A 22,707-nucleotide genomic window follows, 5' to 3' on the forward strand; every position below is an offset into this window, starting at 1 on the left:
AATGGAGTAGGTCATTCAATTCCGCGACCCTGTTCCCCCAGTCAGATCCTGACTGAGCTATACCTCAGCTCCATTTACCTAATGTTGATCCATATCCCAAGCAACCCTGAGCTAATAAAAATTTATCAATCTCAGTCTTGATAATTTCAATTGACCCAGCCTCCATAGCCTTTTGGGGAGCAAGTTCCAGACTTCTATGACCCGAGCTCTAATTTTAAGATGGTGCCCCCACTTTCTGGATTCCCCCACCAGAGGAAATTGTTTGTCTGTATCTATCCTGTTGAATCCTTTTGTCATTTTATACAGATCAGCCTCAACCTTATAAATGCAAGGGAGTACAAGCCATATTTAGGCAAACTCTCCTCGTAACTTAACGCACGATCTGCCATTTTCGGCATTGGTGCTCCACTTACTGCCCTCCCTTAACCACGACCAGCTGACCAAGTGTTCAGCAGCAGGAAGGATATTTAAAGAGATCATCATCAACAACTTGCAGCTGACATGGTTTCTCAGTTTGACTGGCTCTGTGTAACTTTCTGCAACACTTGCAGTTTTCTAAATGTTTCAAGTTCCTGAGGTGACGGGGAGTGTTGGTGCAAGAGGAGAACACCTTCATTCTTATTTAAAGGCTTCTGCTGCCACTATTTATTCACAGTCATGGGGGCTCTACTGGTATTCCCCCTCATGCTTGAGCATCTTCGGGAGAGGGGGCAGAGGCAGCAAAGAGGAGGAGAAGATGCTCACTGAGGGAGGAAGAAGATGGTGAGGTGAGCTCTGGGCCTTCTGAGAGAACTTCTCTGATCTCCACTTAAGTGACGAGCAGTGCATTAAGGAGCTGCACTTCACCAAGGAGATGGTCACAGAAGTCTGCCACCTCCTGCAACCAGACCTGCAGCCTCAGAGCAGGGCAACCACAGCTCTCCCAGTGGCCCTTAAGATCACCGGCGCCCTTGATTTCTTTGCCAGCAGATCCTTCTTGTCTGCAGCAAGAGACATAGCTAACATCTTAAAGTTCGCCATTCATCACTGCATCCAGGAGGCCACAGAGGCTCTCTACTCCAGAAGAACGGACTTCATTATCTTCTCCCTAAATATAGAGAAGCAGGAGAAGTGTGCATGTGGCTTTGCCAGGATAGAAGGCTTCCCCATGGTGCAGGGAAGCAACGACTGCACACGCGTGGCTTTGTGGGCACCGTATTCCAAGCCTGAGATGTCCGTAACTGCAAAGGCTACCACTCATTTAATGTGCAGTTGGTGTTCGACCATCCCAGCACATCATGATGAATACCCAGTAACCTGGCAGGTCATGATGCCTTGATCTTACATCAGTCCGGTGTGCCAGCAATCTTCCATCCACCACGTCAAACTTGAGGGTGGCTGCTCAGAGACGAGGGCTATCCATTCTACACCCGGCGGATGACTCCCCCTGTAACCCCACCACTCGCAACCAGCATCATATAATGACATCATGCTGCACCAGGAATATCATTGAGCAGACCATCCAGATGCTAAAGCAATGGTTCTGTTGCAGTGACCGCTCGGGAGGAGCCCTCCAGTACTCGCCACAGCGGGTGTCCCATTTTGTGGTGGTCTGCTGTATCCTCCACAACTTGGCCATCACGAGGGCACAGCCATTGCCAGCACAGATTGCAGGACCATCTCAGGAGGAAGAGGAGGAGGAGGAGGAAGAGAACGAGGATGAAAAAGAGGAATAGGAGGGAGACAGGAGGCAGGCAGCAAATCCCCATTCCGGACGAGTTGCCTGTGATCACCTCATCAGACTCTGGTTCCAGTGAATGAAACCCCAGATGCCCATTGCTCACTACTTCCCCATCATACCGTCTCTCTGACATGGCATATCACAGCATCCTCCTGGGCACAACCCTGAAATGAGAGCCACCACAAAACACACATTCCAAACAAAATTTATAAATTTAGCCAAATCAAATCAACCTTATAATATGAACTAATCAACTTTGTGCAATCCCTTAGTGTCTGTCATTCGAATGCCTTTACCTATTCTAGTGCTCCTATACAGTGCCTTCGAAATTAGAAGAGATTGTGGGATGAGGGGGAAGTGGGATGTGAGAAGAAGGATTAGGTATGACCATACTGTCATTATCAGCAAGGGCTTCAACTTCTCCTATTGCCATGGCCTCGGTCACTGTCCCCCCCAATAATGGACGGATTCCTCCAGGTCGATTAGTTTCTGTATAGTGACTTGGCTTCCTCCCATCCTTCCTCCCTTCCTTCCGCTGCTCCTTCCTGTTCTGTGCCACCTTTGCCTGCAAGATAAAGGTGCATCAGTGAGTGTAGTGCAATGTGTTTGCGTGATATGACTGCCATAGTTCAATAGCTGTCAGTGTGTGCAAGGTGTGAGTTTTGCAGCAGTGATAAGGTTGTGAGGGTGAAGTGAAGCCATGATTGTGAGGTAATAGTGGAGATAGCTAGAGATTGTTGGTAGGTGAGTGACGGGGGTGCGGTGCATTGAGCAGTGTGTGAGGCTTGTGGTGCAGATGGTGAGATGTGGTATTTGTTGAAGCCTTCACTCACTTTGACCAGCCATGTGAGGTCATTAAACTTCCATTTCGGCACTGGATCCACGTCCTTGGGGCCACCCCGATCACACCATGATGAAGTTAGCTATCTCCTCCCAGAGCCTTCTGGAAATGACCTTGGATGGCTTTCTGCCACCCTGCGGAAACAGGACAGCCCACCTTCATTGTATGGCCACATCTAAGACCTGCAGCACAGCATCCAAGGACCTTCGTGTTCGTTCCCTTGGTTGCAGAGCCATGTCTTCATCCACACTGACAATGAGGTGTTGCTGCAACAAAGCAGCCCCCCTTTAAGTGGTGCAGAGAGCCGAGAACAAACATTAGACTGCTCCCGGTATTGCCCCACCCACCATTGAGCACTGAGCCAATCAGTGTTTAGCACTGAGCTTATTGCTCCAATCATTAAAATGAGCAGGCTGCACAAATTTGTGTGCTACCTGGACCACTTTCAACGGGTGCTGGCAAATATCGCTGGCCCATGACACCGCCCGTTTTCGGATCTAATCCAATTTCTAGGCTATATTTTCTAAAATTCAGTAATACACTTATTAAGTATGAACTGACATGAAAGGAGGCATAGCCAAGTGTTCTGTATGGTAAGCATTTACCAAGGAATCACTACCACTCTCGGATTCCTTTTTATGTCCTCTGTTCATCAATTGAGTTGAGTGGATGTGCTGTCCTGTGATAAATCACTTTGGAACCAGTCTGTTCATTATCATCAGTATCCATCAGGCTTTTGAGACAAGGGGTAGTGAGCCATCTATCTTTCCTTAAGCCTAGCACAATACCAGTCAACAACACATCATTTTATGTTATGTAAAATCTCCAGATGATAAAACAGCGAGGGTTCAGGATTCAATCAGGGCACGCTTAGTATTGGAGAGGCTGTCACTCATGAGATTTTGTATGTTTTACGTGTAGGGAACCTGCACATTTTCAGTGGATCCAGTGTATGCCCTCAGTTCCCTTATAAATCAGACGAGACATGTTACTAAAATAAAAACAGAAAATGCTGGAAATACTCAGGTCTGCCGCCATCTGTGGCAAGAGAAACAGAGTTAAACATTTCAGGTCGATGACCATTCCTTAGAACTGGAAGATGTTAGAGAACAGCCTTTAAGCAAGTACAGAGCCAAGGAAAAGGATCAGGAAAAGTACAAATGGAAGAGGTCTGTGATAGGGCAGAGGGCAGTAGTGATCCAGCATTTTCTGTTTCTATTTCAGATTTCCAGCATAAGAACATAAGAAATCAGAGCAGGAGTAGGACATTCAGCCCTCGAGCCTGCTCCACCATTCAGTAAGATCATGGCTGATCTTCGACCTCAACACTATACCCATATCCCTTGATTCCATTAATATCCAAAAATCTTATCAATCTCTGTCTTGAATATGCTCAATGACTGAGCCTCCACAGCCCTTTGGAGGAGAGAATTCAAAAGATTCTTCTCATTTCAATCCTAAATGGCCGACCCCTTATTCTGAGACTGTGACCCCTGGTGCTGGACTCCCCAGCCAGGAGAAACATCTACCCTGTCAAGCCCTGTAAAAATGTTGTATGTTCAATGAGATCACCTTTCATTCTTCTAAACTCTCGAGAATATAGGCCTAATCTACTCAATGGGGTGGAATTGCCCTCACCCCGATTGGGGGCCGTAACCTTCCAGGGCTCGGAATTTTATCACCTGGTCCAGGGGTCCCCCATCCCCCCAACATGAAATTGGGCTATGAGCCCCTCAAAGGAAGAGGGGGCTGTCTCCGGCAGCCCGTGCACTGAAGCAGCGCGCCGGGCTGATCGGTCATGGGCAAAGAAGAGCAGCAACAAACCTGAAAGAGAGGAGGTAAAAATGTTTTACTCCTCGGCCACCTCACCTTTAATCATCGCCCTGAAGCTCTCGGCCTCCCGATAAACGCTTCCTGCAGCTGCCAGTGTTGTCACCAGTGATGCCGCAGGGGGCGTGTTATGTATGCAATAAAGGTTCAAACTGAGAACTGTTTAACTAAGCAAGATACAACCTTGCTTCTGCTTTATTACGGCCCAAAGTGCCTGACTCACAAAATGGCTGGCCTTTTATACCAGAGCAGCACCATGTGCGTGCTGCTCAGTGGCCTCGAACAATGACACCATCTGGTGGCTACAAACAGCATATACATACATGACAGGGCGGAACTGAAGTTCAGGTCCGGGTTCAACCGAGGCGATGTGTATGGCAATGATGTCACGATCTTTGGGCAAAGGACATCCGGGCGCAACGTCGTACCGCCCCCGCAAATCCCTCGCCGAATATGACGGGAGTCGATGTTATCACTGCGCCAGGTCGGAATCTAGTTAGCACCCCATTACCGCCCCTGCCCGGAAGCGAGTCAGTTTTCTGAGTCAGTGGCCTGGAATTTGCGGTCATTCTGTCTTTGAAATTGATTGCAACTTCGAGATTTGCTACATGCACAGGCGCTTGGGGAAATCCTCAAGTTGCAGTCTGTCAATGACAGCTCCGAAACTGGCTGCATGAGATCAGCTTAACAATGATAATCACACAGTGACACATTTATTTAGAGTTTCTTATTCCTAAAACATAATACATCCTCGTCAGTTAAATCAATGGAAGGGTCATTAACATCACAGTCATTTAAGAAGCATTTATTATTTATAAAATAATTACCATGATTTTTTTCCAGGTTTTATTGATTTTATTGTGGAACCAACATTTTCCATTCTGACTGACATGTCTGAGAAGATTGTAACTCCCCTTATTGATGAAGCGTCCCGCTCTGATGCCAGTGGATTTCGCCGATCCAGGTTAGTCAGAGCCTGAGAGCCGAGTTATCCAGTCACTCGGACTGAGTAACAACATTTCAAGAGCTGTTAATTTTCATTAATGGTCATATGGTTCAGTAGCCAGAGGATTCCTTTAGCCTTCCATTGTATGCCACCCTCAAAAAGTTCATTAGCAGACATTAAATACAAGGAGTACTGCTGCAATTCACGTTCCCAGGGAGGAGCAGCACACTCGCAAACAGTGCGCGATGGGGGGCAGTTAAAATGGTGTTACCCACTCCTTTCCCATCCCAATCTGACTGACTGCAATTTTAAATTGCAGTGGCAAGGACACCCACCTCAAACTGGCACGGTCCTCTTTAAATATGCAGATTGGACCCCGATTGGGTCATCTGGGTGCCAATCTGCGAGTTCAAGCTGAGGCCTGAGCCAGGGAAGCAGTGGTGACTTCCCTGGCAGGAAAAACTTGTCAGGAGCTGGCTCTAGAGCCAGAGGAGGCTCAGCAAGGTGAATTTCAAATGTTTTTTTTAAGATTCATTGTGGGCTAGATGGAACAGGCGTGTTCCCGGTCAGGCGGTGCTTGCTGGCAGGTTTGGGCTGGAATCCAAGCTTGAATATTTAAGTGAGTCCCGGCAGTCAAAATCTCTCGGGGTTTCGGCATTCTTTGGGTTAAAATTCCCCCCAAAGCGTTTTCATTTAAATGGGTGGAAGATGGTGGTCAGCACTGCTGGGGACAAAGCTCTATGCTGGAAATGCCCTTGATAAGTCCTCACCACAAAGCCACACGAAGCACAAGTCCAGAATAAATGGGGCCAAATTTCAGTTTGAGCACAGAACCGATGGTTGGCAGTCCACCGCCCAGCCACTATACCGCTGTGAGGCCAGAGCCATTTGAGGCTCAATCCTCAATTCACATGCAGCCAACAAGCTCCGCGCGTCAAACTGGCACTCTGAGGAAATTGGCCAGATCTTACAAACTAGCGCACCGGTGATTTTCTGAGACGTACTGGCCTCGATTTTAAGTCAGGATCAGTGTGTGCAGAGAGCCTGGGCGAGTGACTAACTCGTATGCCACCCCGCCTCCCCCCCGCCCGATCGGAGGTCTCAGTGGGGAGGTTTGATCATGGGAGATGGGTGAGGCAGGGACACTGGATCTAGCTGGGAAGTGTAATCCAGCAGTCCTTGCCTCCCTTTAGCTGGTGGGTTCCCCGAGGACCCCAACCAGCCAGAATTAAATTTGTAATGGTGATTCACCATGAAGCACTCCAGCCTCATTATAATATTTAAATAAGCGACCCAACTCCTGGCAGCAGGTTGAAGTGGACAGGTTGAAGGTGGGTTGGAGTTGTGATTCAGTTTAACCTCCCACCCAACCCCAACCTAAATGTTTTTTGGGGTTAAAATTCTCTCCCTCCCCCCCTCAATGTAGCAATATGACTGCTGCTATAACAATTTCAGCCAGTTCATACTCCCAGTGAGCTTAGTGCTTGTAGTAAATCAGTGCAATCGCAGCTGGAATGTGCATCACACCATATCATATAGTAAATCACTGGGTTATACAGAGTATACATCTTTCAATATACAGAAAAAGAATTACCGTGTTACGATGGTAGGTGGCTTGGTTGGTTCTACCTAGGACCAATATCAATCAAGTCTGTTTTAGATTGAAAAATTGCAAACTTACATTGGACCATACTCTAAAAATATGCAGAGCTGGAACTTGCCCTTTGACTCAATGGGGGGCGGTAACCTTCCGGGGCCGGGACTTCCTGCGTTCGGCCCAAGGGTCCCGCCCCGACCGAAATTGGGCCGTGCGCCCCTCAAAGGAAGTGGAGCACTGTTTCCGGCACTCTGCTTCCTTGGAGGGGGCAGCAGCACGCACTGAGTCCAGCGCTGCACAAATGCCCTGCTAGAAGCTTTAATGGGGCTATAAAAAGGGATAATTTTGGCCCCGCTCAGCACTGCTTATAATGACAGAACGCTAAAAGAAAGACTTGCATTTATATAGCATCTTTCATGACCACCAGACATCCCAAAGCGCTTTACAACCAATGAAGTAATTTTTGGAGTGTAGTCACTGTTGTACTGTAGGAAATGTGGCAGCCAATTTGCACACAGCAAGCTCCCACAAACAGTAATGTGATAAAGGCCAGATAATCTGAATTAGTGAATTTGATTGAGGATAAATATTGGCCAGAAAACCGGGCAGAACTCCCCTGCTCTTCTTCAAAATAGTGCCATGGGATCTTTTACATCCACCTGAGAGCCATTGGGGCCTCGGTTTAATGCCTCATCCGAAAGACTATTTAAGTTCTATACTGCCAACAATGAGCAAAACATATTTCTCTACCTGCTAAACCTAATCTAACATGAGGACATCTGCATTGTAAACAGAATAGTTCGTTGTGGAATGATTCTTTTCTCCAGTCTGTCTTCACAAATATAGATGAAAATTGAAGTCGAGTCAATTGCACAAGTTTAGCAGAGCCTTTCGAAATCATTGGCCTCGATATTAAACCCCCATCCCACACAATAGGTGGAAGAGGAACAAGGGAAGTTAAAGAGTTAAATACAGGGAACCCGATCCCAAAACGCCACGCACATGCCCACCACCTTTTTTACGCCAGCAGATATCGGGGCGTCCGAGTGTCCCGCTGCGGAGAGGCGGGGCACTTCATTAGCATATTTAAATCAGGCTCCTATAGTGCTACTGGGAGACCAATGTAAAATTTACCTGCTATTGTGCGAGCTTAGGAAACTGGCCATTGAAAGGGAGACGTGACCTGCAAGCTCCACAAGGTAAGTGCCCACTCCTTATGGGAAAGGAGGAGCAGGAGTGCTCTCCAGCCACCTCAAGGAAGTCTTCAGCCATCCCATTCCTGATCTCAGGCCTTTCCCCCCATCTCCAGTCCCGGGCCCCTCCCCCCAGCCTCGATCAAGGGCCTCTTCTCCGCAGTCTCAATCGTGGGCCTCTCCCCTGCTCCACCTCCCCCCCCGCGCCACCTTGATCGCAGGCCACTCCCCCCACCCCTTTCCCCCTCCAGCCTTGATTGCGGGCCTCTCCTCTCCACCTCCCCACAACCTCTTCACCCACCCTTTCCCTCCAGCCTCGATCGAGGGCTTCTACGATCTCCCGATTGCCAGGGATTGGCCCCGAGGGCCTCGTGCCACTGTTCATTAAGTTCGGCAGGACCTTTACATCCCTGCCATTTCTGGGTTCTTCGGTCATTTACTGCATTACCCACACCCACCTCATCTCCCTGTAAATATCTGGGCCATTGTAATTGCCAGTATCTACTCTTAATCTGGTCATTTTCCTTGTGTCTAGTCTGAGCAGTCTTCCAACCACTGAAACAAAACGGTCAAGCGTGAAGAACAATACAATTTCTGAAGAAAATTCCTTATCAAGTAGTTCCCTACTCACTGTGGATGTGAAGAACTTTAAAAGTAGCTGGAATGAAATATTACAACAGAACCGTGAGAAATGGAAGGCACTGCATGCAAAAGGTCAGCAAAGCAGAGGGTGTCTGTGTGCGTTCTCGGTGATACATGTCTATCTTACTTCACTGTGGGTATTATATAAAATGTACAACAGAAGAATTGTGACATCTTGGTCCAAACTTATTTATCACAATTAACAATTGCTTTCCCTCACAAAAATCACAGCTGACTGATCTATCCATGTGGATCCACAGCTAGGTGACCTCCCTCAGATATTGGCACTTCAGTCAGCTGCAAGCCCATATGTCATATTGGTGCATAGCGCTGGACATTTGCAAAGTTTTGCAAGATTCAGCAACAAGGAAGGGTGGATTTTGGCCATCCTGCTAAAACAGTCAATCGGGAAACCTGTTTCCAGTGGGGTATCCCAATAAAGCTTGCATCCCTTTTATTTACATTCCACTTCAAAGGCTACTGCCATAGTACAGGATGAAATCCTAATGTTTCTTCATCAAAAAAATGTGTATCTTTTCTGTTTTTGTTCCTGGAAATGATTTGTACTTTTTCACTCTGAGAGGTGTCTTTGGATGTCACACTTTAATCCCACCTGGTGACCTGCCACCCTGTAACCAATTATTAAGAGCATGAGAGAGCGGTCTAATGGGACCCGTCCTTTGAACTGTCCCTCTCTCTCTCCCTGTGGGGAGGAGCCTGGTCTCTGCTTCGCAACTCCAATGGCGGAATGGTCAAGGACTCACCATGTTCAACCCAGCACATCAGTGCTCACAACACACTGCGCCATAAATCTGGCTGCGCAGCACCTCTTTCTCATTGCGAACCAGCCTACTGAGCCCCCAGTACAGGCGGGCAGGATGCTTGCATATATTTCCAGACAGAAATGCACCGCCTGCCGTATTGGTGAAAGAAATAGAATAGGGGTCCGGGGCCCATGGCTGAAACAGACATTACATCCTTTATCTGTGAAAGTAAGGGGCCTAATGCCTATTGGAGATCTCCCCTGCAAGATTGGTTTGCCCTGAGGAAGCCAACACCAACGCCGGCTACACTGAGGAAATCCAGATCTTGGTTGCTGCCAACAAGGTAAGTTTTTGAAATTTACTAATCTGAATGTGGAACCGGGCAGAGCAGAGTGTTTCTCCTGACCCCACATTTAAAAAACACAGGCCACCCGCCCCATCGCCACTGCTCAACTTCCCCAATTGCGAATCCCTTCCCTGGCCTCCTATCTCTTCCCTGACCTCTAATCCCCCTCTCCAGCCTCCTGTCCTCCCCGCCCCCTGCCCCCCCCACCCCAGCTGCCTTCCCTGGCCTCTGATCTCCCAGTTGGCACTTACCTGAGGGCCTCTGCGATGGCTAGGGATCCACCAGGTGGGGTGGGTTAAAGTTGTCCTCAAGGAGTCAACTGACACTTGGTGACCAAATGTTAACGAAAGGGATTAAACCCTATTGATTTACAGACAAGTTAGGGCAGCTGTTCCTCTGGAGTTATGTGTCACTTCAGGGATTGTGCACCAGGCGTAATGTCAGCCCCAAGAATATTCAAAATCATGTGCTCATGACAGGAAAGCATTCTTCATCATAAACATCACAGCTTGCTGCTAGGAGCCAGTGAAAACCATGTAAATATGCCTGAACCTGGTAAAGCATCCAGAGGCAGCTGCACAACAGCAGAGAGGGCAGAATTCCCACCCATCCCAAAATGGCTGGCCCAGGGAGACTGGAGTTTTCCAGGAACTGCTGACAGTCTGAAGGTTCACAAATGCTTAAGCGATGTTGCTATAATTTGTTTGTTTAATTAGATGCAGAAGAAAAAGCCAGACGAGAAGATGCTGAAGAGGCCAGACAAGAGGCCAAGGAAGTACCAGAGCAACAAGCTAATAAAGAACAAACAGCTGAACAGGGAAAGGACAATGAGCGTGAAGTCGAGAAAGGTACTGGTGACAGTATATCAGAAGGCGGAGCGCAGCTTATACAGAATGGTGAGTCAAAACCTCATTAACATACATGCTCAACATCTTTCTCAGCTGCGATTGGCACTTCCCCTGTGTGCCCACTTATCATAAAATTTACAACACAGAAGGAAATCATTTGATCCATCATATTTGTGCCTGGTCTAGAACAATGGAAAACTAATCCCACTGCCATGCTCTTTCCCATTACTCCGATATGTCAGGTATTAGGACAAGTGCTCTTTTTGATATATATTAATGACCGGACTTGGGCATAGAGGACATATTTTCAAATTCTGTAAACTACACAAAACCTGGAAATGTCGTTAAATGTGAGGAGGATAGAGGTGGACATAGACAGACTGGGGAAATGGGTAGAAACATGGCAGATGAAATTTAATGTAGATAGTTAACATTCAACTGTCAGTCAACCTAATTTCTTCTCAGGTTCACAACAATATAGTTCAAGTAAGACATCATCATCATCATCATCATAGGCAGTCCCTCAGAATCGAGGAAGACTTGCTTCCACTCCTAAAGTGAGTTCTTTGGTGGCTGAACAGTCCAACATGAGAGCCACAGACTCCGTCACAAGTGGCACAGATATTCGTCGGGGGAAGGGGAGATGGGGTGGCACTGATTCGAAGAGCTCAATGCCTTCCCGGATGCACTTTCTCTACCTAGGGCGGTCTTCGGCCAGGGACTCCCAGGTATCAGTGGTGATGTCGCACATCACCAGGGAGGCTTTCAGGGTGTCCTTGTAACGTTTCCACTGCCCACCGTTGGCTCTTTTGCCATAAAGGAGCTCCGCATAGAGCAATTGCTTAGGGAGTCTCGTAAGAGACTTGATGGTTGATTATATGGAATAGACTTTATTGATATCTAGTATAGGTGATTTGCCCAACTAGACACAGAGGGCTGGACTTTCCACTTGGATTGCTGGGGCCTAAAAAATGGGCAATGTTCCAGCCTTAGCGATGTTTGAGCTCTCAGGATCGCTGGAAGATCGCCCATTTTTTAGATTGCAACTTTCGGCTTTTTTGGGGGGGCGATAGCTCAGCGATGTGGATTGGGCCCTAGCGATGTGAAATGGGCCTCAGCGATGTGGATTGGGCCTCAGCGATGTGGATTGGGCCCTAGCGATGTGGATTGGGCCTCAGCGATGTGAAATGGGCCTCAGCGATGTGGATTGGGCCCTCGCGATGTGAAATGGGCCTCAGCGATGTGAAATGGGCCTCAGCAATGTGGATTGGGCCCTAGCGATGTGAAATGGGCCTCAGCGATGTGGATTGGGCCCTAGCGATGTGAAATGGGCCTCAGCGATGTGGATTGGGCCCTTGCGATGTGAAATGGGCCTCAGCGATGTGGATTGGGCCTCAGCGATGTGAAATGGGCCTCAGCGATGTGAAATGGGCCTCAGCAATGTGGATTGGGCCTCAGCGATGTGGATTGGGTCCTAGCGATGTGAAATGGGCCTCAGCGATGTGGATTGGGCCCTAGCGATGTGAAATGGGCCTCAGCGATGTGGATTGGGCCCTAGCGATGTGAAATGGGCCTCAGCGATGTGGATTGGGCCCTAGCGATGTGAAATGGGCCTCAGCGATGTGGATTGGGCCCTAGCGATGTGAAATGGGCCTCAGCGATGTGGATTGGGCCCTAGCGATGTGAAATGGGCCTCAGCGATGTGGATTGGGCCTCAGCGATGTGGATTGGGCCTCAGCGATGTGAAATGGGCCTCAGCAATGTGGATTGGGCCCTAGCGATGTGAAATGGGCCTCAGCGATGTGGAAGGCAAGGCTTCCCTAGCAATGGCCTTTCTGCGCATGTGTTTTTTTTTTGCAAATAAGTTTTCCCGTGATTCGGGAGGCCAGGGATCATCCAGGCATTAGCAGAAGGTAAGGGGAGAGAGAGAGAGAGAGAGAGAGAGAAAGGCATTGAAGAGGAGAGAGAGAATCTAGAGAGTTCTAATTTGTTATGTGTTATGTGCTATGTCTGGCTGCAAGTCTGACAGTGGGCAGGAGGTGAAGGGGAGGAGAAGGGCGTAGCCTTTTTCTGATGAGGCGAATGATGCGTTGGTGAATGAGGTACATAGCCGGTGGGGCCAACTAACCCGGGATGGGCGTGGGAAACCTCCACCCCGGGCCTACTGCAAACTGTGGAGCGAGATCGTCAATGTGGTCTCGGCGGCGTCGAATGAGGCGAGGGGGTCGGGCCAGTGCCGCAAGCGCTGGAACAGCCTGGTTGCTTCAGCAAGAGTAAGTATTAAATAGATTGTACATTTTAATGATCCACATAATATGTAAATCTCCCGGATTGAAATTAAGCTGGTTATGCTTGCATATAATCCCTGCTAAGATCTGGGCAGGGCTCGGAACCTGAGCCCTTAAGTCTTTTTAAGTTAAGTTTGGCACCGTCTCCTTTTGGATTACATTGGTGGAAGGGGCACAACTGAGCAATAAGGGGTCTGGTGACCTTTACCCAAACTGTGTCAGTCTCTCCGGCTGCTGTCACTTACACAGTGAGCCAGCCTGGACTGGGGGAGAGCTGCCCTGACTCACTATCTGCCCTGGGACACTTTCGGACATTAGCTCCTGTCATTCCCGAGCGGTCCTGATTACCTCTCCACCCCCCCCCGGGGGCCCTCATGCAGATTGTAGTTGAGATGTTTTGTGTCAAGCATTAGATCCTAAACATGGTCGGTTTCTAGTTCTATCTTTTGAGCCCTCTGAAGAACTATTGAAAATCATGCTCTTTTATATACCATATTTTGTCTAAATCAAAGGTCACAGATAAGATCTCCAAATGTATCTGTTCCTGAATCCCTTGAAAGCAGTTTATTCATTAAACAGTTGTAATTGTTTATCCCAAAGCTACTTCCTTTCAAACAAGCTTTCTTGAATTAAATGTTCTTGAATCCATTGAACATTAGGCTTTATTAACTATTATTTTTCTACACTATAGTTCAATCGATCTTTATTACCCTAGCCTTAATGACTCATGGCTGACATCATTTATTTTCTTGCACAAACACTTCTTGTATATAATTAATATACATTCCCTTGAGGAACTCCACTGGAGCAGTGGCACAACCATGGCTAACTAGAGATGTAATTGGCATCACGGAGACATGGCTCCAGGGTGACCAAGGCTGGGAACTCAACATCCAGGGGTATTCAACATTTAGGAAGGATAGACAGAAAGGAAAAGGAGGCGGGGTGGCATTGCTGGTTAAAGAGGAAATTAATGCAATAGTAAGAAAGGACATTAGCTTGGATGATGTGGATTCTGTATTGATGGAGCTACGGAATACCAAGGGGCAGAAAACGCTAGTGGGAGTTGTGTACAGACCACCAAACAGTAGTAGTAAGGTTGGGGACAGCATCAAACAAGAAATTAGGGATGCATGCAATAAAGGTACAGCAGTTATCATGGGTGACTTTAATCTACAAATTGATTGGGCTAACCAAACTGGTAGCAATGCGCTGGAGGAGGATTTCCTGGAGTGTATTAGGGATGGTTTTCTGGACCAATATGTCGAATCAACTAGGGAGCTGGCCATCTTAGACTGGGTGATGTGTAATGAGAAAGGACTAATTAGCAATCTTTTTGTGCCAGGCCCCTTGCGGAAGAGTGACCATAACATGGTAGAATTCTTTATTAAAATGGAGAGCGACGCAGTTAATTCAGAAACTAGGGTCCTGAACTTAAGGAAAGGTAACTTCGATGGTTCGAGGTGTGAATTGGCTAGAATAGACTGGCAAATGATACTTCAAGGGTTGATGGTGGATAGGCAATGGAAACATTTAAAGATCACATGAATAAAATTCAGCAATTGTACATCCCTGTCTGGAGTAAAAATAAAACGGAGAAGGTGGCTCAACCGTGGTTAACAAGGGAAATTAAGGATAGTCTTAAATCCAAGGAAGAGGCATATAAATTAGCCAGAAAAAGCAACAAACTAGAGGACTGGGAGAAATTTAGAATTCAGCAGAGGAGGACAAAGGGTTTAATTAAGAGGGGGAAAATAGCGTATGAAAACAAGCTTGCCGACAACATAAAAACTGACTGCAAAAGCTTTGATAGATATGTGAAGAGGAAAAGATTAGTGAAGACAAACGTAGGTCCCTTGCAGTCGGATTCAGGTGAATTTATAATGGGGAACAAAGAAATAGTAGACCAATTGAACAAATACTTTGGTTCTGTCTTCTCGAAGGAAGACACAAATAACCTTCCGGAAGTACTAGGGGACCTAGGGTCTAGTGAGAAGGAGGAACTGAAGGATATCCTTATTTGGCAGGAAATTGTGTTAGGGAAATTGATGGGATTGAAGGCCGATAAATCCCCGTAGCCTGATAGTCTGCATCCCAGAGTACTTAAGGACGTGACCCTAGAAATAGTGGATGCATTGGTGATCACTTTCCAACAGTCTATCGACTCTGGATCATTTTCTATGGACTGGAGGGTAGCTAATGTAACATAACTTTTTAAAAAGGGAGGAAGAGAGAAAGTGGGTAATTATAGACTGGTTAGCCTGACATCAGTGGGGAAAATGTTGCAATCAATTATTAAGGATGAAATAGCAGCGCATTTCAAAAGCAGTGACAGGATCAGTCCAAGTCAGCATGGATTTATGAAGGGGAAATCATGCTTCACAAATTTTCTGAAATTTTTGAGGATGTAACTAGTAGAGTGGACAAGGGATAACCAGTGGATGTGGTCTATTTGGACTTTCAAAAGACTTTTGACAAGGTCCCACACAAGAGATTGGTGTGCAAAATCAAAGCACATGGTATTGGGGGTAATATACTGACATGGATAGAGAACTGGTTGGCAGACAGGAAGCAAAGAGTCAGGATAAACGGGTCCTTTTCAGAATGGCACGCAGTGACTAGTAGAGTGTTGCAGGGCTCAGTGCTGGGACCCCAGCTCTTTACAATATACATCAATGATTTGGATGAAGGAATTGAGTGTAATATCTCCAAGTTTGCAAATGACACTAAACTGAGTGGCGGTGTGAGCTGTGAGGTGAATGCTAGGAGGCTGTAGGGTGACTTGGACAGGTTAGGTGAGTGGGCAAATGCATGGCAGATGTAGTATAATGTGGATAAATGTGAGCTTATCCATTTTGGGGGCAAAAACGCGAAGAAAGAATATTATCTGAATGGCAGCAGATTAGGAAAAGGGGAGGTGCAACGAGATCTGGGTGTAATGGTTCATCAGTCATTGAAAGTTAGCATACCAGGTACAGTAGGCGGTGAAGAAGGCAAATGGTATGTTGGCCTTCATAGCTAGGGGATTTGAGTATAGGAGCAGGGAGGTCTTTCTGCAGTTGGACAGGGCTGTGGTGAGGCCTCACCAGAAATATTGTGTTCAGTTTTGGTCTCCTAATCTGAGGAAGGACGTTCTTGCTATTGAGGGAGTGCAGTGAAGGTTCACCAGACTGATTCCCGGGATGGCAGGACTGACATATGAGGAGAGACTGGATCAACTGGGCCTTTATACATTGAAGTTTAGAAGGATGAGAGGGGATCTCATAGAAACATTTAAGATTCTGACGGGACGGGACACGTTAGATGCGGGTAGAATGTTCCCGATGTTGGGGAGTCCAGAACCAGGTACGACACAGTCTTAGGATAAGGGGTAAGCCAGATGAGGAGAAACTTCTTCACTCAGAGAGTTGTTAACCTGTGGAATTCCCTGCCGCAGAGAGTTGTTGATGCCAGTTCATTGGATATATTCAAGAGGGAGTTAGATATGGCCCTTACGGTTAAGGGGATCAAGGGGTATGGAGAGAAAGCAGGAAAGGGGTACTAAGGGAATGATCAGCTATAATCGTATTGAATGGTGGTGCAGGCTCAAATGGCTGAATGGCCTACTCCTGCACCTATTTTCTATGTTTCTATGTTTCTCATGTTTAAGGACCGTATTAGTTTAAAGGAAAAGGCTTGCAATTTTGCCAAAGAGAATAATAAGCCTGAGGATTTGGAGTGTTTTGAAAATCAGCAAAGGATGACCAAGAAATTGATAAAGAGGATGAAATAAAAATGAAGAGAGTATCAAAATTAAGCATTGGTCCCTTAGAGGCAGAGACAAGAGAAATTATAATGGGGAATAGGACATGCAGAGACATTTAACAAATGTCTTGTGTCTGTCTTCACAGTAGAAGACATAAAGAACATACTGGAGATTTTGGGGAACCAAGGGACCAATGAGAGTGAGGAAATTAAAGTAATTAATATTAGTAAAGAAAAAGTACTGGAGAAATAAAGGAGCTAAAAGCTGACAAATCGCTTGAACCTGATGGCCTACATCCTAGGGTTTTAAAGAGTTGGTTTCAGAGATAATGGTTACATTGGCTTTTGTCGGATTCTGCTTCTTCAACTGAGAAACTTAAGGGTTGACCCGTAGGAAAGACACAACAACAGGTAGTCTTAGTTCAACTATTTTATTTGATTAGTCAACAGTAAGAAAACAATACATCCACTTTCTTGGTGCAAGTCCAAACGATTGATTAGTTTGATTGAGCTCTTGTAGATCTCTGTGTGGGGAATCAACCCACCCCACTGCAGCACTGTTTTAGAAAAAATATATATTTTTGTAAATTTTTTTAATGTGTTTTGATAGAGTTAAAAATAAGCTTACCTTAATAGACAGGATTTGTAAACAGAAAAATGAATGATTACATTTAATTTTTATACATTTCAAAACTCTTACGCTGGCAAAAATACCAGGCGTAAAAGTTTGAAGGATATTCGCTGGGCATGAGTTAGGCAAGTAGCCCAATCTCACCCATGTGAATGTCCTTCTCTCGAGGATGCATAGGATCTGTCAAGAGAAATCTTGACAGATCAGAAAAGCCGTTTTTCGGCGCATGCACATCTCGTCCCGAAAACCGTTTTTTGCGAGGCCTCGCCCGGTCCGTGCACACTTCGTACGGACCTGGCAAGGCTGGAATTTTTGGCCCATTCTGATTAACTACTGCCTCATTAGTGACATTTATTATTTTGCTCATCATGTCCTCGGTCTTCTTAAAAGCTCTTATATCTCAAAAATTATTAACTGATTGTTACCGCTCAAAATTGAGGTCCTTATTTCCTTCATTTATTCCCTTGAGGATTTTCTTTAACTGATCCCTAAGTCTGACAATCTCGGTATACATGCTTTCTATGTCTACCCGGTTCCACACAGCTGTACCCACCGTGGCTCCTATCCCGATCCATTCGGCCAAACTCCTTTTAACTCTGTGGATTGTAGTGCTTTCCTGTTTCATTTCATCGTGCCAAGAGCCCCGATTTCAAGCCTGTAAATGAGATACCACCCTGTGGGTCATATTCTGATATAGTTCATCATACTTGAGAGGGCACATATTTTCGGGCAGTTTAATTTTGCTGAGGGACAGGAGGATTGGCACTGTGTCCCAGCGCACATCCTCGTACAAGGTCTAATGGGCCCATATTACTACGAGTCCATTTGTAGGACCTCCTTTGATGTCTACCAGATGTTGGTACGGATCCTTTTCCTCTTCTGCCCTGTTTCTGGGCTTAATCCCTGAACTATGGCATACTGATGCCCCTTCAAATATCCATTGACCATCCCATGTGCTGTTGTCCTTAACGCACGAGGCCTCAGGACATCGTACTCGTTGTCCACAAGAATAGTTGCCCTCATGCCGGGTAAAGACATAGGGGAAATAATGGGTCTTTGAGGTCCCTGTTGATGTTATTACCTACCTGTCCCTCCCCTTACTAAACACCGGGCTCCATCCTACATAGGGCTCCTTCACGTTATACGTGCACGTGAGAATCAGGGGATAGCCCCCCCTTACTGACACCACTATGGTTCCCTTTCTGTAAGTTTCGATGCCAGAAGATGTTAATATTACCTGACATCCTGTTTTGTTCGTATTACTCCCTACAAATGAAAACGGAAGGTAGGTCTGTGGTTTTGCAATGAATATAGAGTTGTAACAGAACATAGCCTATGGCTCTATAACTCTAGAAATACTTTTTGAATGTTAATATCATACATTGTCCTGCCTGCACTGTTGACACCGGTGGCTCGCCTCTTCTGCACTCTGAATTTTCCTCCCTAAACCCCTCTACCGCTTTGTCGAGCCCTTCCTTAAAACTTACCTCTTTGACCAAACCTTTAGTCACCCTTCTCCTCTGGAACGGTGTCCTTTTTTTCTCCTTATTCCTCTGTGAAACAACTTGCCGAGTTTTTCTACATTAAAGGGATTATATAATTGCAATTAGATACTGTTATTACCTACTTCCATCTTGTTCTTACTGTGAAATAGGCATCAGAGTAAAAGTGCAGCGATTGCATGCAGCTGTCTTTGATTCATTGCAAAGTATTAAATGGTAATGTTTCAATTGGTTGTTAATTGTTACTGGCATTATTAACATTTTTGTAACATAAATGATACAAACTTGAAAGACTACAGTTATGTGTCATTAACTGAAATTGTAACGTCCTTACCTATAATTATACATCATTGAAGATGTGCAGTGTAATGAATATAGATTATTTAAATAACTGTGTCATTTTGGTACAGCTATCAGCTATTCAGGAAGTTAATGTCCCACACATGTGTTGAATTGGCATATTGTGTCCGGATTTTAACTCCCAACAGAGGTCATGCAGGTGGGATCTGTGGCAGACAGAAAACCGGCTAGCCCTCAACAACATAAGGCACAAGAAATTTTAACTCGTCTGCAATTTAGGGATGTATTCCCTATAATTTATAAGGTTGCGGGGTGATCTGATCAAAGATTTCAAGATATTGGGCCCAAGTTTCCACACGATAAAAAACGGGCGCCCCTCTGAGCTGGGCGCCCGTTTATCGCGCCTAAAACGGCACCGGAAAAAAACCTCGCGATTCTGGAGCGCCCTGCAGCTCCTTGTCTGTTTGGCGCGGCGCCCAGGGGGCGGAGCCTACACTCGTGCCGATTTTGTAAGTGGGAGGGGGCGGGTACCATTTAAATTAGTTTTTTTCCTGCCGGCAACGCTGCGCGTGCGCGTTGCAGCATTCGCGCACGCGCAGTGTGAAGGAAACATTGGCCCTCGGCCATTTTTGTAGTTCTTTGTAGCTGTTTAGTTTTTGAACATTTTTTAATAAAAGCACATTGCCATCAGCACATCAGCACTGAGAAGGCTGCAGGAAGCCTCAGAAAGTTGAGGCAGCCGTTTCCCGACGACCTTCCCCTTTTGCCGTCGGGAAATGGCTCCTCAATTTCTGAGGCTTCCTGCAGCCTTCTGTCTCCTTCCCTCCCTCCCTCCCGCCGTCTGGAACGGCTTCCTTCCCGCCCCCCCCCCCGCGTTCGGTCGGTCGGTTGGCTCCCTCCCTCGCTCCCTCCCTCCCGCCCGCCCGCCATCTGAAACGGCTTCCTCCCGCCCCCCCCCGCGTTCGGTCGGTTCCCTCCCTCCCTCCCGCCCGCCCGCCTTCGGGAACGGCTAGGCCTCGTTTTGTGAGGCTTGCTGCAGCATTCTCCCTGCCTGAAGCACTTTCACACAGGTAGGAAGATGGTTTATTTAATCTTTTCTTTGCTTATAAATTTTTATTCAGGTTGGATTTATTTGTATAATATTTGTATAAGTATAAATAAGGATTTATTGTAGAATTTAATGACTTCCCTTTCCCCCCCCCTCCCCCCCCCCCACCTCGTTCTGGACGCCTAATTTGTAACCTGCGCCTGATTTTTTAATGTGTAGAACAGGTTTTTTTCAGTTCTACAAAAATCTTCACTTGCTCCATTCTAAGTTAGTTTGGAGTACGTTTTCACTGTGGAAACTTTGAAATCAGGCGTCAGTGGCCGGACACGCCCCCTTTTGAAGAAAAAATTCTGTTCCAAAGTGGAACTGCTCTACCTGACGAGAACTGCAGAAAAAAAAATGTGGAGAATTGCGATTTCTAAGATAGTCCGTTCTCCACCAGTTGCTCCTAAAAATCAGGTGCAAATCATGTGGAAACTTGGGCCCATTGGGCCAGAAATTGCCACAAGCGGATGCCTCTGACCTGCAAAAAATCTACGAGCCTACCTGATGGTCCCAGAGGTTCGGACACTTGCACTCCTGGGTCTCTAGGCGTAGGCCTGCGTAGAGGCCCATATATACCATGGGCACATGTGGTTCGCAAGCACCCCATGGATCACATGAGCTGATCCAAACAATGAAAGAAGGTGGATCCCATTCATAATTATGGGGATTCCATATCTAAGGAACCCACATAAGTATGAATGGGAATACCCCCAAAAATACACGTACGCTTAAAATAAATGTAATTTAAAAAAAACACAGATATAAATTAATCAAAATGACATTTAATTAAATATTTAAAGCAAATAATTAATTTTTTGAAAAATAAATTTACATATTTTAAAGGCTCTAAAAATAAACATACATTATTTTACATGTGAATTAATGTTCAAATGAATGGAAAAAAATGTATTTTATGTCCTTTAAAAGTCCTACTCTGGCAAAAGGAGGCCTTATGCCTGCTTTTACCAGATGTAAAAATTTCATGGGTATTCGCTGGGCAGAAGTTCTCCACCTATTAGCCATTACAGAGACATTGCAAAGTGACCAAGGCTGGGAACTGAATATTCAAGAGTATTTGAAACTTCAGAAGGATAGACAGGAAAGAAAAGGAGGTGGGGTAGCTGTGTTAATAAAGAATGAGATCATTGCAGTAGTGAGAAATGATATTGGCTCAGATGATCAAGATGTAGAATCAGTTTTGGTGGAGATAAGAAATAATAAGGGAACGAAGTCACTGGTGGGAGTGGTCTATAGGCCCCCTAACATTAGCTACACTGTAGGGCAGAATATAAATCAAGAAATAATGGAGGATTGTAAGAAAGGTATGGCAATAATCATGGGCGATTTTAATCTTCATATTAATTGAACAAATCAAATTGGCAAAGGTAGCATTGAGGAAGAGTTCATAAATTGTATTTGGGATGTTTTCTTAGAACAATACTCCCGGTGTCCCTGACGATTACGTGTGCGGGAAGTGTATCCGCCTCCAGCTCCTGACAGACCGCGTTGCGGAGTTGGAGCTGAGGGTGGATTCACTCTGGAGCATCCACGATGCTGAGAATGACGTGAGTATCACGTGTAGCGAGTTGGTCGTACCGCAGGGAAAGGGTCCACAGCCAGATAGGGAATGGAAGACCAACAGGAAGAGCAGTGCAAGGAAGGTAGTGCAGGAGTCCCCTGTGGTCAACCCCCTGCAAAACAGATACACTGCTTTGGGTACTGTTGAGGGGGATGACTCATCAGGGGAGGGCAGCAGCAGCCAAGTTCATGGCACCATGGCTAGCTCTGCTGCACAGGAGGGCAGGAAAAAGAATGGGAGAGCAATAGTGATTGTGGATTCAATGGTGAGGGGAATAGATAGGCGTTCCTGCGGCCGCAACCGAGACTCCAGGATGGTACGTTGCCTCCCTGGTGCAAGGGTCAAGGATGTCTCGAAGTGGGTGCAGGACATTCTAAAAAGGGAGGGAGAACAGCCAGTTGTCGTGGTGCACATTGGTACCAACGACATCGGTAAAAAAAGGGATGAGGTCCTACGAAACGAATTTAAGGAGCTAGGAGCTAAATTAAAAAGTAGGACCTCAAAAGTAGTAATCTCGGGATTGCTACCAGTGCCACGTGATAGTCAGAGTAGGAATCGCAGGATAGTGCAGATGAATACGTGGCTTGAGCAGTGGTGCAACAGGGAGGGATTCAAATTCCTGGGGCATTGGAACCGGTTCTGGGGGAGGTGGGACCAGTACAAACCGGACGGTCTGCACCTGGGCAGGATCGGAACCAATGTCCTAGGGGGAGTGTTTGCTAGTGCTGTTGGGGAGGATTTAAACTGATATGGCAGGGGGATGGGAACCAATGCAGGGAGACAGAGGGAAACAAAAAGGAGGCAAAAGCAAAAGACAGAAAGGAGATGAGGAAAAGTGGAGGG

At 46.3% G+C, this 22,707-nt stretch overlaps 1 protein-coding gene across 1 annotated transcript in view; it reads left to right on the forward strand.

The window, feature by feature from the left end:
- The window catches only part of LOC139264731 (dual specificity calcium/calmodulin-dependent 3',5'-cyclic nucleotide phosphodiesterase 1A-like), a 1,390,883-nt gene that overhangs the window by 1,178,130 nt on the left and 190,046 nt on the right, over positions 1-22,707 (forward strand). The window contains exons 14-16 of the mRNA XM_070881778.1: positions 5,235-5,355; positions 8,663-8,841; positions 10,596-10,727. Coding sequence (XP_070737879.1) covers positions 5,235-5,355; positions 8,663-8,841; positions 10,596-10,727 — 432 coding nt within the window. The remainder of the gene's footprint in view (positions 1-5,234; positions 5,356-8,662; positions 8,842-10,595; positions 10,728-22,707) is intronic.

The sequence above is a fragment of the Pristiophorus japonicus genome, chromosome 1, assembly GCF_044704955.1.
Source record: "Pristiophorus japonicus isolate sPriJap1 chromosome 1, sPriJap1.hap1, whole genome shotgun sequence".
Taxonomy (NCBI): domain Eukaryota; kingdom Metazoa; phylum Chordata; class Chondrichthyes; family Pristiophoridae; genus Pristiophorus; species Pristiophorus japonicus.